Genomic DNA, 18,337 nt, shown 5'->3' with positions numbered 1-18,337 from the left:
GAAATACAAGTATGTGTCTTTCCTTCTTTCTTTTATAGCTTTACTGTGTAAGCTACATGTTCTAATATAAGTGAAAAGCCTTCACTTGATACTCATGGATTTTTCTTCTCTTTACAGGAGGACCATCCAAAGTGCGGAAGTGTGTTCTGTAATGTCCGCAGTAAGAACTTGTGTGGACATCAGTTTTGCAGGAGGCACGCAGCATGCGCAGCCTCTAGAGGTGATCTCCGGTATTAGGACCCTCAGGTTTGTACAGTATGTTCTAACCTGATTACCGAGGCATTTGACACCTCTAAGTCGACGGAGTCAAGGGATGCTGCCAGGGAAAAGTTACGAACCTGGGTGAGGGGTTTTCAGAAAAACACCTCAGGCCCCTACCTTCCAAATGAGAAGATGAGGGCCTACCTTTTCCCTAAAGCATCGGCTGATGCAGTCAATCCTTGGTCTCAGGTGGAGATACCAACTGCCCAGAATCCGGTAGATTCTGAAGTCTCGGCTGCCCTTCAAGACATCCAATTGGACGATAAGACGTCGGAGGTGTCGGATTCTACAGCGAAGGACCTTCTAAGAGAAGGTCAGGAAGATGAATTGTCCCAGGCTCCTCAAGTAGAAGAGGAAGAAATCGACGAGGTGTCGGTTACATCGGTTCTGGTCCCAGAACCTGTTCCCTCTACATCGTCTGCTATCCCAGATGAACTGGGAAGGACTCTTTCTTCTATTGTTGAGATGATTCAACAAATTCAAAAGAAGAATGATGAGAAGGAAGCTGCAATGAAACTGGAGATACGTAGACTTGCAACATCACGTGGGCCCCAGAAGTGACTCAACGTGAAGGATTTTCCTTTGTGCTCGGATACCAATCCTTGGAGGTATGCCGAACACATGCCAATGACAACCGAGAAGATCGTTATATCAGAAAAGTTGCGAGCAATTCCCCTGGAAGAGGTGGAATTTGGGCCCAACAAAGATTCTTACCCGGACTGTTATGTCCGTCTTAGGAAGGAGCCAGCCTCAAAGGAGGAGACGGAGCCGAAGGAGGTCATTGTTTTTTACCATAGTAAAGCACAGGCGTTACTAGCGAGCTCGATGAAAGAGAGGGGCTTCACGAACACAAAGGTGCCAGCCTTGAGTAAGAAGCTTCCCTCCTTTGTGGCTCTCCTACCAGAGTCTTTCCCTTCATGGAAAAGGGATATAAGGCAGCCTTAAAGGCGGTGGAGACAGGGAAACCATGCCCCTCCTTGGAGGAGTGCAAGCCGTTATCTCTGACCTTGCCCTTGGACCAAGAAGACTGGAAGGACGTACACCTTACCTTCTCAGTCGGAGTCGGGAAGCTGGAAGCTGATATTGCTGAACGTCAGTTTGGTGAGGAACTTCCAAAGCTGTCGGAGGTTCTCTTGCGCAGAGAGCAAGAGACGAAGGAAAGACTTGCGGCATCGATGTCGTTGCAAACGACATTAGAAACGATGGCAAGTGACTCCAAGAACCAGCACATGTTCATGGTAGTGGCCAAAACCCATCTGGCCACAGTTACGAAGGATCTCTATAGCTTTATTAAAGCTAGGAGAGCCTGTAGAGAGTTCGTGTTCGCCTCGGCTGTGGTGAGGCACAAACCGAGGAAACTGATCTCCTCTGGTATCTGGGGTAAAGACCTCTTTCCCAACGAAGTGGATAAAGAGGTAGTTTACAAGGCCGCCACAGAGAATAGGAACCTTCTCAAAAAGTGGGGCTTAGATCTTAAGAGAAAGTCTTCTCCGGATGAGGGTTCCCAACCCAAGAAGAAGACAAAAAGGCCTAGGCCATCCTCTCGGCCAGCTAAACCCTACCGACAGCAACAACAACAACTTCCTGTGACAGCGGTGCCTCAGATAGTGGCACAACCTCCAACTATGTACCAGCTGGTACCTCAACAAGTGGTGACACAGTCGCCAGATTTTAACCCAGCCTTTGAAAGGCAGACTTCGTCCTTTCGTTCAAAAGCTTGAGGAACAGCCAGAGGTTCTTCTAGATGCCCTTCAAGAGGAAGGGGATCTAAGGGAGGACGCGGTCAAGGAGGCAAGGCCTCAGGTCCACAACAGAAGAAGTGAGATGCTTCCAGTAGGAGGGAGACTACAGCTATTTAGGGATCGCTGGACCTTCGATCCCTGGGCCCACAGCCTAATAAAGAATGGACTAGGTTGGAACTGGAGCAGTCCTCCACCTCAATTTCCTCAACTCTCCCAACACTCAACCCCCGTTCTGGAAGAATATGTCTGAGAGCTCTTAGACAAAAGAGTAATCCGGAAAGTTAAGTCCATCAAATTCCAAGGAAGGCTGTTTTGTGTTCCAAAGAAGGACTCAGAAAAACTCAGAGTAATTCTAGACTTGTCGCCACTCAACAAGTTCATAGTGAACTACAAGTTCAGAATGCTCACACTTCTACACATAAGGACCCTACTTCCCAAAAGGGCATATACCGTCTCTATAGACTTGTCTGACGCTTAGGCACGTTCCAATTAATCGTCACCTCTCCTCCTACCTAGGCTTCAAGTTACATAGAAAACTTTACGCCTTCAGAGCTATGCCTTTCAGGCTAAACATAGCCCCAAGGATTTTCACGAAGCTTGCGAACGCAGCCGTCCATCAATTACGCCTAAAGGGGGTCCAAGTAGTAGCCTACTTGGACGACTGGCTGGTGTGGGCAGCATCCCGGACAGAATGCATGCAAGCTTCTAAGATAGTGATCCAGTTCCTGGAACATCTGGGATTCAAGATCAACATCAGAAAGTCTCGACTTTCTCCAGCTTAAAAATTTCAGTGGTTGGGAATCCACTGGAATTTGGAGTCCCATCGACTTTCCATTCCTGGGAAGAAGAGGAAAGAAATAGCAGGATCTGTCAAGAGACTATTGAAATCCAAACAGATATCAAGACGCGAACAGGAGAGAGTGCTGGGCTCTCTACAGTTTGCTTCGATAACAGATCCAGTGCTAAGAGCACAGCTAAAGGATGCAACAGGAGTCTGGAGAAAATATGCATCAAACGCGTGAAGAGATCTAATGAGACCACTACCGACTCGACTGCGAACGCTTCTCAAGCCGTGGTCCAATGCCAAGCAATTGAAGAAATCAATACTTCTTCAACCTCCTCCCCCGTCAGTGACTATCCACAGAGACGCTTCAAAGGAAGGCTGGGGAGGTCACTCTCATCAGAAGAGAGTCCAAGGAACTTGGTCCAATCTTTTCAAGTCATTTCACATCAACTTTCTAGAAGCCATGGCAGTACTTCTGACACTAAAGAAAGTATCTCCTCGCCACTCGACCCACATAAGACTGGTTCTAGACAGCGAGGTGATAGTGAGATGCCTGAATCGACAAGGGTCGAGGTCACCTCAAATCAACCACGTGATGTTGGCCATATTCCGTTTGGCAGAAAGGAGGAAATAGCACCGGTCAGCAGTTCACATTCAAGGGTTCCGCAATGTGACAGCGGACGCTCTATCCAGGTTTACACCAATAGAGTCAGAATGGTCCCTAGACGCAAGATCGTTCTCCTTCATCTCGAGTCAAGTCCCGGAGCTGCAGATAGACCTCTTTGCGACGAAAGACAACAAGAAAATAGATCGTTATGTGTCCCCATACGAGGATCTGCTAGCGGAGGCAGTGGACGCTATGTCCCTAGACTGGAACAGATGGTCCAGTATTTATCTGTTCCCTCCGCACAACCTCCTTTTGAAGGTCCTCGACAAACTGAGATCCTTCAAAGGGAAAGCGGCAATAGTGGCCCACAAGTGGCCAAACAGCGTGTGGTTCCCTCTGGCATTGGAACTACGACTAAAATTCGTACCGCTACCGGATCCATCCCTGTCTCAGCGAGTACAGAAATTGACTGTCTTCGCTTCATCACAGAAAACCCGGAACCTAAATCATGATTTTCTCTCCTTAGCAATGAGAAAAAGATTCGGTGTCAAAAGTCAGTTTAGACTTTTGAAGGAAACCAGAAGACATCATGAGGCTTCAGGGAAGAAGCGGATATCCTCTGTCAAGGCGAAGAAATCAATAGAAATCTCAACAGATTCCTATTCATCATTTTTCATTCACCTTCATGAGCAAGGTTTGGCAGCCAACACAATACTATTGTTCAAGCCCACCTTGACAAGACAGATACTATATGCCTTACAGGTCGACCCTTCTAACGACGTTCTTAATGAATTACGAAGGCCCATGCTAGGCTTAGCCCTTCAGTGTCTCCAGAGACTCTTTTCATGGTCATTAGATAAGATTCTTCATTGTGCATAAATAATGAACAATGAGGAATGCGCTTAGAAGGTTTTGAATTAAAAGTCATATTTCTGTTTGTACTCGCTTTTGGGGCCAGAGTAAGTGAAATAGTGGGTCTCTCTAGAGAGGAAGGCCACGTCCAGTTCTTGGAGGGAGAACTGAATCTATTTCCAGACCCAACGTTTCTTACCAAGAACAATCTACCCACCAACAGTTGGGGTCCCTAGAGAATCTGCCCTCTGAAGGAAGATGCATCTCTATGTCCAGTGAAGTGCCTAAAGGTCTATCTTCATAGAACTTCAGTCTTTATGGGAGGACAACTGTTCAGAGGAGAAACCTCGGGTTCAAAGTTATCTATAACTAAGGGCGAAATTCACCCATGTTATTCGCAGAACGGATCCAGACAGTACACCCGTTAGTCATGATCCAAGGAAAGTTGCCTCCTCCATAAAATTTCTTAATTATATGGACTTTGAACATCCTTGTTTGCACACCGGCTGGTAGTCATCCAAGGCGTTCTTTATGCACTATGCGAAGCAAGTGGAGCAACTTATGAGATCTGTGGTAGCAGCAGGTAGAATTCTTTAACCTTCTGTTTTAAATCTGCGAGGAACAGTGTAATTAATTTGGGACGATTAATTAAGAGGGTGGGTGTGTAGTCACTGTATGTTACTACACACTGAGCGATAGGCCACGAAAGTGTCCTTACGAACTGTTCCATTGACGTTGCTGAACTATAGCATAATACGGACACTTGTGCCAAGCGTCTCTTACGCTAGTGTAAATAAACAGTATACAGACTATATCATTATTATTAATAATTCGATTGAAGTGGCAAATCTGTTTCCTGTTAGACGAAACAATATTTTCTGTTGACTGTTTTCTTTATGCTTTAACGGATATCATCCTCATTTTATAAATTTTATAAATGTTGATCTGCATGTTTATTAAATTTTAATATTAAATTTTGATAAACTACTTCATAGTGAACCCTGCGTCTTATTCGCCCACACTCATTTTATTAGAAATGTACTGAGCATTAAGATAAAAATAGGGATATTTTTATCATGGTATGTCTTTTAAGATTTTTCCCTGATTCAAGCAAAAATCCACTCACTTTAACCCTTCCTTAGGAAGGGCTGACATTGTACCCTAAGGGGATGGTGGTAGAGATGCAAAATTTGTTCCTATGCGGATTCAACTGTTATCCAATAGTTAATAAGAGTAGACACATTGGGGGAAATGTCAGGAATTCATACTGACATTGGTGACTCTTATACAAACTTTGCTTTATAATGTATAGGGCGAGACCACTATACAAGCTTGTCATTTTGTCATCCATAGTTATTATGTACTCCTCGAGACTTTTTTTAGAGTCTAGTGCGACTCTTCCCTGTAGGGGGCAGGAAGCACTAACATAGTTCATGCTTAGATGAAATGATGTATGACGGTAACATCATAGGTCTCTAGGTCTAGACGGACCAGGAAAATACTTTCTTGAGAGTACGGCACCGGTTGAGAATCCATAGATACAGTAATGCTCTGGTAAACTTCCATCAGGACGACATGGCCTGAGCCCAAAAAACGGATTTATGCGAAGCAAAAAATCTATTTTTGGGTGAGGTAGCCATGTCGTCCTAATGGACCCGCCCTTCCATTTATTTGTAAAAGGGCTTATTGACCCCTCCCTATAATACAGTATCTGTAGCACCTCGTATATTGCTACAAGGAATAAAGAGGGCGCTACCGCCTTCATCAGATACACACTGGAAACGGAATAGGAGAGATTCCTTATGAGCGGCTCTCTTTTCATTCTCGTTTCAGATTTCTGTCATTGTAACCCCTCGAAGAGTTAATACTGTTTGGGGGTGAAAATAGCTATGTGAGGTGTCAAGAATATGTCCTCTGATATTATGCGATATCCCTGTTAGATTTATTTAGGGATATTCACTCCAGGAGTTAGAATTCTGGATACCTTATGGTAAAATTCTCTGGGAATATCACTGTAGTCAAATATACCCTAGGAAGCTACCTTTTAGGAACCTCCATCAGGACGACATGGCTACCTCACCCAAAATAGATTTTCCGCTTCGCTCAAAATCCGTTTTATATATATATATATATATATATATATATATATATATGTATATATATATATATATATATATATATATATATATACATATACATATATATTCACATATATATACACACATATATATGTATATTTTTGTATATATAAATATATAATATATATATATGTTATATATATTATATTTATATATATATATATATATATATATATATATTGTATATATATATATATATATATATATATATATATATATATATATATATATATATATAGATGTAAATGGACCCAAAGTGTGACCAAGAAATTACAAAACAGAGAAAGACATAAAAGTTCGCCTATCACTAAGAAAGTAATACTGTTATACTAAACTAATTGCAATGGCTGCCTATTAAAGCGCGAGAACGGACTGGTGCAATGGCACGTCAAATTATTAGAACAAGACGACCAAAATTTCAAGGAGAATTGGTACAAATTGTGCAGCCAACAAATCGTGTCGACACGAGAATAGTTAAAGATGGTTTCAAGTTATTGGAGCCAATATGTACATTGACTGTAGGTTTTAGAGCTCTCACCTATGATGTTCCAGAACTACATAAAAAAACTAGAAATCGGAAGATCTGAAGACATTACATTAAGTCCTTCAGAAAGAAGCCAAAAACTGACTTATCAAAGTGCTTTGATAATGTGGATTTGGAAATTAAAGTGGTATACTCTTTGTAAAACTCTTAAAACCTAAGAATGTATACGACAAACAAATATTGTAGGTCACGTAGGCCAGAGTTTCCAAGTGTGATAGGACCAGGAAAACACCCAAGTAATTAAAAATCCAGAATTCAACTGGAATATATTATACACCAGAGTCTGAATCAACTTTTTATTTCTCTTTACGGCCGAATGGTCAAGTCACATTTACCTTTATTTATAATCGACGCTAAGGTTCGAGTCCTTCGAAGGGCAGAAGTACTTAACATAAAAGGAATTTTCCTGTTGGTCTGTTATCCCTTTGGAGAGTAAATTCAATATAAAAAAACATTTAAACAATATCAATATGTATTTATATGTACTGGACTTGAACGTTGGATTTGTGAAAGGTTGACATTGGTAAATGTGTAACAATATTCTACAAGTTTTGGGCTGATTATAGATATATATATATATATATATATATATATATATATATATATATATATATATATATATATATATATATATATATATATATATATATATATAAATTTCCTAGTTGGCAATGTATTCTTTCCGTATGTTATTTTAATATTCAATTTAATTTTAGGAAAATGAAGTTGCATATATGGTTTCACTTTGCTTTTGTTTATGAAAGGCAGATTTTTTTCCCCCAGAGATCCAAATTTAGTAAATAAAGATACGTAATCAGTCATATTAACGCGAGGTAAAGTTTTGAATATTATCAATGAAATCTCTCGGTTGACAGTTTCAATATCAATTTATGTAATGACGCAAAAAAAAATTTCATAAAATTTACAAAAGGAAATATTTACCGTGGCGCCATTTGTCGTAACCTTGGTGAGGTATGTTTATCGAGATGTGTTTTCATTTTATTTATTTATTTATTTATTTATTTATTTATTTATTTACTTATTTATTTATTTTTGTATATATTACATTCTGATCTCCATTAGTCTACGAGTTCTATTAGAAAGTCATCAAACCCAATGTAAATACACTGATAAACCATGTTTTTCTGGGAAAACATAAGCAAAAGAGTCACCATTATTTCAATCCCGTTTTCTATGATGACTGTGCTCGATATTGATTTGATTATACAGTTATGGGGATATCGACAACCCCAAGGTAATCCCTTAACCTAACTTATGCTTGCGAATACTTGGAGTGGGGATACTGCAAATCACCCCCCCCCCCCGCCCCCTTTAACTTACACTAACAGTGAAAGACGATTAAAGTGTTGTACTTACAATATTAGAAGCCGATGAAGACTTATTCCGGCACAAAAATCTTCTGTCTCCAGACGAGACCACCGGGTCATCTTGCTATCAGTTAGTAAGAGTTCTTTGAAGTCATTTAAACGTTCTCATAAACTCAATAACTCATGAATTTCATGTTATCACTCGGTAAGAACCACTTACTCGTCGTTCTCAGAAGCAGGATTTATTAAGGGATTCAGCAACCCCAGATCTACGTTCAGGAGATGGAATTAATACAAAGAGAGTAGCATCATCTGCATATGCAACAAGGTTGTTTTCTAGACCAATCCACATGTCATGTGTATATAGTATGGAAAGTAATGGGCCAAGAGCACTACCCTGAGGAACACCAGATATCACATTCCTATACTCATTATGGAGTGGAGTAGATTGGCCTTTCCTTATAAAAAAAAAGGGGGGGGGGGACCTAAGACTCTATCTTACGAAAGAGGCATCAAATTCAAAAGTAGGCTTAGCAATGGGTGATAGTGATTACCTGAGAAAGAATGACGTCACGGATATGATTGGCAAGTTACTTTATTATTATTATTATTATTATTATTATTATTATTATTATTATTATTATTATTATTATTATTATTATTAATACTAATGTTTTTATGTTGACCAGGCTGACAAGAGTCTTTTTATAGTTTATATATGACATGTCTGTTTTTTATGTTAATAGTTTATATAGGACATACCAGTTTTGACGTTACTGTTTTTAGAATGATTTATTGTTAATTCATTCTCATCACTTATTTATTCCCTTATTTCCTTTCCTCACTGGGCTATTTTTCCCCCATTGAATCCCTTGGGCTTATAGCATCTTCCTTTTTCAACTAGGGTTGTAGCTTGGCCACTACTACTACTACTACTACTACTACTACTACTAATACTACTAGCTATGCTACAACCCTAGTTAGAAAAGCAAGATGCTATAAGCCCAACGGCTCCATCAGGAAAAAAATAGCCCAGTGAGGAAAGAAAATAAATGAACGATATAAGAAATTATGAACATTTAAAATAAAATATTTAAAAAATAATCAACAGCATTGAAGCAGAAGACTACGTAAAGTTATTTACAGACCCAATTTAACATGAAGGAAAAGATGGTAGAGGCTGAGTTTTAATTTTCATGAAATATGTGCTGACAATTTAACTCACAAACACCTTACATGAATTCTCCAACTTAATGAAAATAATCAATGCTTTCTTAACTGAACATTCCTTGCCAGATAAATTTGCCATTTGCACCATTTTCCTTTTGCAAAATTCCAATGTCTTGTAGTGTGACATTTGCATTATTTTCCTTTTTGCAAACTTCCAATATTCTGGAATGGGACATTTACACTTTTCATTTTGCAGACTTCCAATGTCCTGGAATGTGACATTTGCACTAATTTCCTTTAGCAGACTTCCAATGTCCTGGAATGTGAAACTTACAATATTTTCCTTTTGCTGACTTCCAATATCTTGGAATGTAACATTTGCACTAATTTTCTATTGCAGACTTCCAATGTCCTGGAATGTGACATTTGCACTATTTTCCTTATGCAGACTTCCAATGTCCTGGAATGTGAAACTTACACTATTTTCCTTTTGCAGACTTCCAATGTCCTGGCATGTAACATTTGCATCATTTTCCTTTTGCAGACTTCCAATGTCCTGGAATGTAATATTTACACCATTTTCCTTTTGCAGACTTCCAATGTCCTGGCATGAAACATTTGCATCATTTTCCTTTAGCAGACTTCCAATGTCCTGGAATGTAATATTTGCACTATTTTCCTTTTGCAGACTTCCAATGTCCTGGCATGTAACATTTGCATCATTTTCCTTTAGCAGACTTCCAATGTCCTGGCATGAAACATTTGCATCATTTTCCTTTTGCAGACTTCCAATGTCCTGGAATGTAATATTTGCACTATTTTCCTTTTGCAGACTTCCAATGTCCTGGAATGTAAAATTTGCACTATTTTTCTTTTGCAGACTTCAAGTCCTGGAATGTGATATTTGTTCTACTTTCTTTTTGCAGACTTCCAATGTCCTGCAATGTAATATTTCCATAATTTTCCTTTTGCAGATTTCCAATGTTCTGGATTGTAATATTTGCATCATTTTCCTTTTGCAGACTTCCAATGTTCTGGAATGTAATATTTGCATCATTTTCCTTTTGCAGACTTCCAATGTTCTAGAATGTGTCATTTGCACTATTTTCCTTTTGCAGACTTCCAATGTTCTGGAATGTAACATTTGCATCATTTTCCTTTTGCAGACTTCCAATGTTCTGGAATGTAACATTTGCATCATTTTCGTTTTGCAGACTTCCAATGTTCTGGATCGTAATATTTGCACTAATTTCCTTTTTCAGACTTCCAATGTCCGGGCATGTAACATTTGCATCATTTTCCTTTTGCAGACTTCCAATGTTCTGGAATGTAACATTTGCATCATTTTCCTTTTGCAGACTTCCAATGTTCTGGAATGTAACATTTGCATCATTTTCCTTTTGCAGACTTCCAATGTCCTGGAATGTAATATTTGCACTATTTTCCTTTTGCAGACTTCCAATGTCCGGGCATGTAACATTTGCATCATTTTCCTTTAGCAGACTTCCAATGTCCTGGAATGTAATATTTACACTATTTTCCGTTTGCAGACTCCCAATGTCCTGGAATGTGATATTTGCTCTATTTTCTTTTTGCAGACTTCCAATGTCCTGGAATGTAAAATTTACACTATTTTTCTTTTGCAGACTTCCAATGTCCTGGAATGTGATATTTGCATCATTTTCGTTTTGCAGACTTCCAATGTTCTGGAATGTAATATTTGCATCATTTTCCTTTTGCAGACTTCCAATGTTCTGGAATGTAACATTTGCATCATTTTCCTTTTGCAGACTTCCAATGTCCTGGAATGTAATATTTGCACTATTTTCCTTTTGCAGACTTCCAATGTCCTGGCATGTAACATTTGCATCATTTTCCTTTAGCAGACTTCCAATGTCCTGGAATGTAATATTTACACTATTTTCCGTTTGCAGACTCCCAATGTCCTGGAATGTAATATTTGCTCTATTTTCTTTTTGCAGACCTCCAATGTCCTGGAATGTAAAATTTGCATTATTTTTCTTTTGCAGACTTCAAGTCCTGGAATTTGATATTTGTTCTATTTTCTTTTTGCAGACCTCCAATGTCCTGGAATGTAAAATTTGCACTAGTTTCCTTTTGCAGACTCCCAATGTCCTAGAATGTGATATTTGCTCTATTTTCTTTTTGCAGACTTCCAATGTCCTGCAATGTAATATTTCCATCATTTTCCTTTCGCAGACTTCCAATGTTCTGGATTGTAATATTTCCATCATTTTCATTTTGCAGACTTCCAATGTTCTGGAATGTAACATTTGCATCATTTTCGTTTTGCAGACTTCCAATGTTCTGGGATGTAACATTTGCATCATTTTCCTTTTGCAGACTTCCAATGTCCTGGAATGTAATAGTTGCACTATTTTCCTTTTGCAGACTTCCAATGTCCTGGCATGTAACATTTGCATCATTTTCCTTTTGCAGACTTCCAATGTTCTGGAATGTAACATTTGCATCATTTTCCTTTTGCAGACTTCCAATGTCCTGGAATGTAATATTTGCACTATTTTCCTTTTGCAGACTTCCAATGTCCTGGCATGTAACATTTGCATCATTTTCCTTTTGCAGACTTCCAATGTCCTGGAATGTAAAATTTGCACTATTTTCCTTTTGCAGACTTCCAATGTTCTGGAATGTAACATTTGCATCATTTTCGTTTTGCAGACTTCCAATGTTCTGGATCGTAATATTTGCACTAATTTCCTTTTGCAGACTTCCAATGTCCGGGCATGTAACATTTGCATCATTTTCCTTTTGCAGACTTCCAATGTTCTGGAATGTAACATTTGCATCATTTTCCTTTTGCAGACTTCCAATGTTCTGGAATGTAACATTTGCATCATTTTCCTTTTGCAGACTTCCAATGTCCTGGAATGTAATATTTGCACTATTTTCCTTTTGCAGACTTCCAATGTCCGGGCATGTAACATTTGCATCATTTTCCTTTTGCAGACTTCCAATGTCCTGGAATGTAATATTTACACTATTTTCCGGTTGCAGACTCCCAATGTCCTGGAATGTGATATTTGCTCTATTTTCTTTTTGCAGACTTCCAATGTCCTGGAATGTAAAATTTGCACTATTTTTCTTTTGCAGACTTCCAATGTCCTGGAATGTGATATTTGCAACATTTTCGTTTTGCAGACTTCCAATGTTCTGGAATGTAACATTTGCATCATTTTCCTTTTGCAGACTTCCAATGTCCTGAAATGTAAAATTTGCACTATTTTCCTTTTGCAGACTTCCAATGTCCTGGAATGTGATATTAGCATCATTTTCGTTTGCAGACTTCCAATGTTCTGGAATGTAACATTTGCATCATTTTCCTTTTGCAGACTTCCAATGTTCTGGAATGTAATATTTGCATCATTTTCCTTTTGCAGACTTCCAATGTTCTGGAATGTAACATTTGCATCATTTTCCTTTTGCAGACTTCCAATGTCCTGGAATGTAAAATTTGCACTATTTTTCTTTTGCAGACTTCCAATGTCCTTGGAATGTGATATTTGCTCTATTTTCTTTTTGCAGACTTCCAATGTTCTGGAATGTAATATTTGCATAATTTTCCTTTTGCAGACTTCCAATGTTCTGGAATGTAATATTTGCATCATTTTCCTTTTGCAGACTTCCAATGTTCTGGAATGTGACATTTGCACTATTTTCCTTTTGCAGACTTCCAATGTCCGGGAATGTAATATTTGCACTATTTTTCTTTTGCAGATTTCCAATGTCCTGGCATGTAACATTTGCATCATTTTCCTTTAGCAGACTTCCAATGTCCTGGAATGTAATATTTACACTATTTTCCGCGTGCAGACTCCCAATGTCCTGGAATGTGATATTTGCTCTATTTTCTTTTTGCAGACTTCCAATATCCTGGAATGTATAATTTGCACTATTTTTCTTTTGCAGACTTCCAATGTCCTGGAATGTGATATTTGCTCTATTTTCTTTTTGCAGACTTCCAATGTCCAGGAATGTAAAATTTGCATCATTTTCTTTTTGCAGACTTCCAATGTTCTGGAATGTAATATTTGCATCATTTTCCTTTTGCAGACTTCCAATGTTCTGGAATGTAACATTTGCATCATTTTCCTTTTGCAGACTTCCAATGTCCTGGAATGTAATATTTGCACTATTTTCCTTTTGCAGATTTCCAATGTCCTGGCATGTAACATTTGCATCATTTTCCTTTAGCAGACTTCCAATGTCCTGGAATGTAATATTTACACTATTTTCCGTTTGCAGACTCCCAATGTCCTGGAATGTGATATTTGCTCTATTATCTTTTTGCAGACTTCCAATGTCCTGCAATGTAATATTTGCATCATTTTCCTTTTGCAGACTTCCAATGTTCTGGAATGTAATATTTGCATCATTTTCCTTTTGCAGACTTCCAATGTTCTGGAATGTTATATTTACATAATTTTCCTTTTGCAGACTTCCAATGTTCTGGAATGTGACATTTGCACTATTTTCCTTTTGCAGACTTCCAATGTCCTGGAATGTAAAATTTGCACCATTTTCCTTTAGCACACTTCCAATGTTCTGGAATGTAAAATTTGCACTATTTACCTTTAGCAGACATCCAATATTCTGGAATATAAAATTTGCACCATTTTCCTTTAGCACACTTCCAATGTCCTGGAATGTAAAATTTGCACTATTTTCCTTTTGCAGACTTCCAATGTCCTGGAATGTAAAATTTACACTGTTTTCCTTTTGCAGACTTCCAATGTCTTGGAATGTAAAATTTGTACAATTTTCCTTTTGCAGACTTCCAATGTCCTGGAATCTAAAATTTGCACTGTTTTCCTTTTGCAGACTTCCAATGTCCTGGAATGTAAAATTTGCACTATTTTCCTTTTGCAAACTTCCAATGTCCTGGAATGTAAAATTTGCACTGTTTTCCTTTTGCAGACTTCCAATGTCCTGGAATGTAAAATTTGCACTATTTTTCTTTTGCAGACTTCCAATGTCCTGGAATGTAAAATTTGCACCATTTTCCTTTAGCAGACTTCCAATGTCTTGGAATGTAAAATTTGCACTATTTACCTTTAGCAGACATCCAATATCCTGGAATATAAAATTTGCACCATTTTCCTTTAGTAGACTTCCAATGTCCTGGAATGTAAAATTTGCACTATTTTCCTTTTGCAGACTTCCAATATCCTGGAATGTAAAATTTGCACTATTTACCTTTAGCAGACATCCAATATCCTGGAATATAAAATTTGCACCATTTTCCTTTAGCAGACTTCCAATGTCCTGGAATGTAAAATTTGCACTATTTACCTTTAGCAGACATCCAATATCCTGGAATATAAAATTTGCACCATTTTCCTTTAGCAGACTTTCAATGTCCTGGAATGTAACATTTGCACTATTTTCCTTTTGCAGACTTTCAATATACTGGAATGTAAAATTTGCACCATTTTCCTTTTGCAGACTTCTAATATCCTGGAATGTAAAATTCGCACTATTTTCCTTTTGCAGACTTCCAATATCCTGGAATGTGACATCTGCTGCAATGCATTCAGTGAAGAATACTGCCCCAGATTGCTGCCATGTTCTCACACACTATGTGGCCATTGCATCGATGGAATTATTGCAACGAATAGGAAATTTTGTCCATCCTGCAGGAAAGAATTCGCAGCTACTTCAGCCGAAGATTTGACTGTTAACAGAATTTTTTTGGACTTGATTATCCAGCTGTCCTCCAAGCCCATAGGATCCAGTGCGTCCTCTTCCCGTGAACTTATGACGGATTTTCGTAAGAATTGTATCAAAAAATTTATCAAAGACTATGAGGAAACTAAGGCCCAAGTTGGAGATACCATTGAAACCTACAGAGACATGAAATTTCTTATTAAAGAAGCTGATAAAGACATTGATGGATTGATGGAGACGCTAAAAGGGATTAAGATGTCGCATTCTGTAATGCTGAGCAATATTGATCAAAATATAGAACTGTTGGAGAATACATTGGATATCACACTTCAAAGTAAAATAAAACTGGAAAACTTTGATGCTCAACTGACTTCCTCTGCTGACTTCACCTCAGCTGGGCCTGTTATTGATGAAGCAGAAACCGTATTCAATGAAATACAGGAAAAGATAACTCAGGATCTTCTGAAATGTGAACTTGATACAGATATTGGCAAGGTTAGTTTTCTCTCTCTCTCTCTCTCTCTCTCTCTCTCTCTCTCTCTCTCTCTCTCTCTCTCTCTCTCTCTCTCTTTTTAACTTCTTTAAATGTATCCGTTCTGAACTACATTTAATTCCCTCATCTTGTAGCTAAAGACATTTCCAAAGTATTATTCATGTTTTCCATAAATTATCCAAGGAGAAGGTAAATTTTGAAAAAATTTTTCATGAACAAATTTACCAAAGTAAATTTTCTTACGAGTGATTATAAAGCATGGTTGATATTTTTTTTTTTCTTTTGTATTTGTTCGTTACAGGAAATTCTCAACACGAAAATAAACTTGGATAACATGGTAGAAGAAATAAAAAGAAGAAGAATTCAAAATGATTCCCAAGTGAACATCAAAGTAAGATTTGTTTAATTTTCGTTATATCACTTAAAAAAGATAAAACTGTTTTGCAAAATGTAAAATCAGTAAATAATTATAACAAATAAGTTACATAATGTGTACCAAAATACTTTTTACTTTCTAATAATAATCAAAACGACAGAAAATTAAATACTGAAAACTGGACAGCAACTATAGTCAATTCTTTTTAGTGAGGCAGATTTGCACCGTCCCGCAGGGGTGCCCTTTTACCCCGGATAGGTGTCCTGCTCGCTGATTGATTGGACAAGATAATTCTAACCAATCAGCGACTAGGAAACTTTTCCGAGCTAGAAGGGCACAAACTACTCGAGTGTTGAAGCAATATCCAGTGTTCCAATATTAGTCTTTTCAAAGACTTCTCCTTTTGCTTTATGAAGATAAGAACTTATTTCAGCCTAGTTACCTCCGGAGTTGTGGTAGTCTACTTGGACGAATTGACCCAAGAGAGATCTTCGTTGTGAAAGTGTCCAATGGGAAACAGATGGTGGCTCGAATAGACATAGGGTCCAACTGCAAAGTCTCTTTTACCCGTCTCAGGGAAGGAACTTTACCGCCAAGATGCTTCATCCTGAAGGTCAGTTTATTTCAATATTTGAATTCGCTGGTTTTAAAACATCAAATTCTTTGAGAAAGTCCTTTATTAAGATTTTCGGTGATTATTACATTGTGAATAAATGTTTAAACAATGCTGTTTTGGTATGCGATCTCATTTTTTTTATGGCGTGATCTCAGTAAAAAATATGTATACTATATCAACAATGAAGTAATTACTCAAAAGTCTCTTTTTAGTTTATATATAAAAACTTTTAATGTTGTTACTGTTCTTAAAATATATTAAAATAATTGTTCATTAAATCTCTTGTAGTTTATTTATTTCTTTATTTAATAATAATAATAATAATAATACTAATAATAATAATAATAATAATAATAATAATAATAATAATAATAATCATTTGGATCATTAAATAGAAAAGGCAACAAAGGAAATGATGAAGAAACTTATGGTTTTTCTAAGAGTATAAATGCATGTCATTCATTAATGGAAATGAAGATTGCAAAACTTTAACAATTAAATGGTTAAGTGCTGTGTACATTAGATAACGTCTACCACATCAATATGCAAAACATCATGTCAACACAGTCCTATATTACAAGATGAGTCTGAAGTGTATTGCGCATCAATATGCCTGTGAAGTTATTATAATAAATCTCTATTGACAGCTTGAAGACTTCCTGAGTATGCATTCCCGAAGAGGATTCCTGGATGTGAGTTGTAAAGGAACATTCCTGGGAAGAATAATCATTAAGGTAATAGATGAGGGAAATCTGGCCCTCAATTTCCTCCACAAATGCGCGGGAGATCTGGGATCCTCTTACGTCTACTCGGACATCCGGCGTGCAATCAGTTTTACGAAGGTGGAAGAAGTTTATATTAACGGAGAGTCCGGAGCAGTGTTGCCAGGGGTAGATTGGCAGAAGGAGAAGGAGAAAGATATTTATAAACAGACTACGTTCAAGGTAGGGCAAGTGACTGCGGCCTTCTCGAATCGTAATGTTTTACAGCTTTACATTCCCACTGGAAATACTGGCTATCGGATGAAAGGGGTTACTTGCTTTGGGCTGGTAGAGGAAGGACTGGACGTCTTGAGAAAAGCCACATCTTACAATCCATACGGGAGTGATATGAAAGTCGTGGATTGTGGCCTTATGATGTCTTCGTAAAACTCTAAATCTAGGACGATTTGATTTGATTATTGTAATACATCTGTAAGCTTATGTCATTATATGTTCTGTTTAGAACAATATTCATAGTTCATATTGTCATTGTTCTTAAATCTTTGCGGGATCTTTAATATGTAGTAAAGAATGTAAAATAATACTCTAATGTCTTTTATTGTATACCGAAGTCCTTTCCTGATAAGTAATTAAAATTAATTAAATTTACGTTGTTTTATATATATATATATATTTATTATATATATGTATGTAAGTATGTACGTACATACATACATACATACATACATACATACATACATACATACATATATATATATATATATATATATATATATATATATATATATATATATATATATATGAGTGTGTGTGTGTATATGTATGTATGTATGTATGTATCTATGTATAATATATATATATATATATATATATATATACATACATATATATGTATGTATGTGTGTGTACGAATATATATATATATATATATATATATATATATATATACAGAGAGATATCTATATATATACATATATATACATACAGATGTATATATA

At 37.3% G+C, this 18,337-nt stretch overlaps 1 protein-coding gene across 2 annotated transcripts in view; it reads left to right on the top strand.

The window, feature by feature from the left end:
- The window catches only part of LOC137638392 (tripartite motif containing 13-like), a 24,259-nt gene extending 6,337 nt beyond the window's left edge, over positions 1-17,922 (top strand). For both annotated transcript variants that reach the window (XM_068370426.1, XM_068370427.1), the window contains exons 2-5: positions 14,959-15,627; positions 15,927-16,016; positions 16,435-16,614; positions 17,265-17,922. In XM_068370426.1, the coding sequence (XP_068226527.1) occupies positions 14,959-15,627; positions 15,927-16,016; positions 16,435-16,614; positions 17,265-17,765 (1,440 nt within the window). In that variant the 3' untranslated portion in view covers positions 17,766-17,922. The remainder of the gene's footprint in view (positions 1-14,958; positions 15,628-15,926; positions 16,017-16,434; positions 16,615-17,264) is intronic.
- The last annotated feature ends 415 nt before the right edge of the window (positions 17,923-18,337 follow it).

The sequence above is a fragment of the Palaemon carinicauda genome, chromosome 3, assembly GCF_036898095.1.
Source record: "Palaemon carinicauda isolate YSFRI2023 chromosome 3, ASM3689809v2, whole genome shotgun sequence".
NCBI lineage: Eukaryota > Metazoa > Arthropoda > Malacostraca > Decapoda > Palaemonidae > Palaemon > Palaemon carinicauda.
This window is presented reverse-complemented; position numbering and strand designations above follow the sequence as displayed.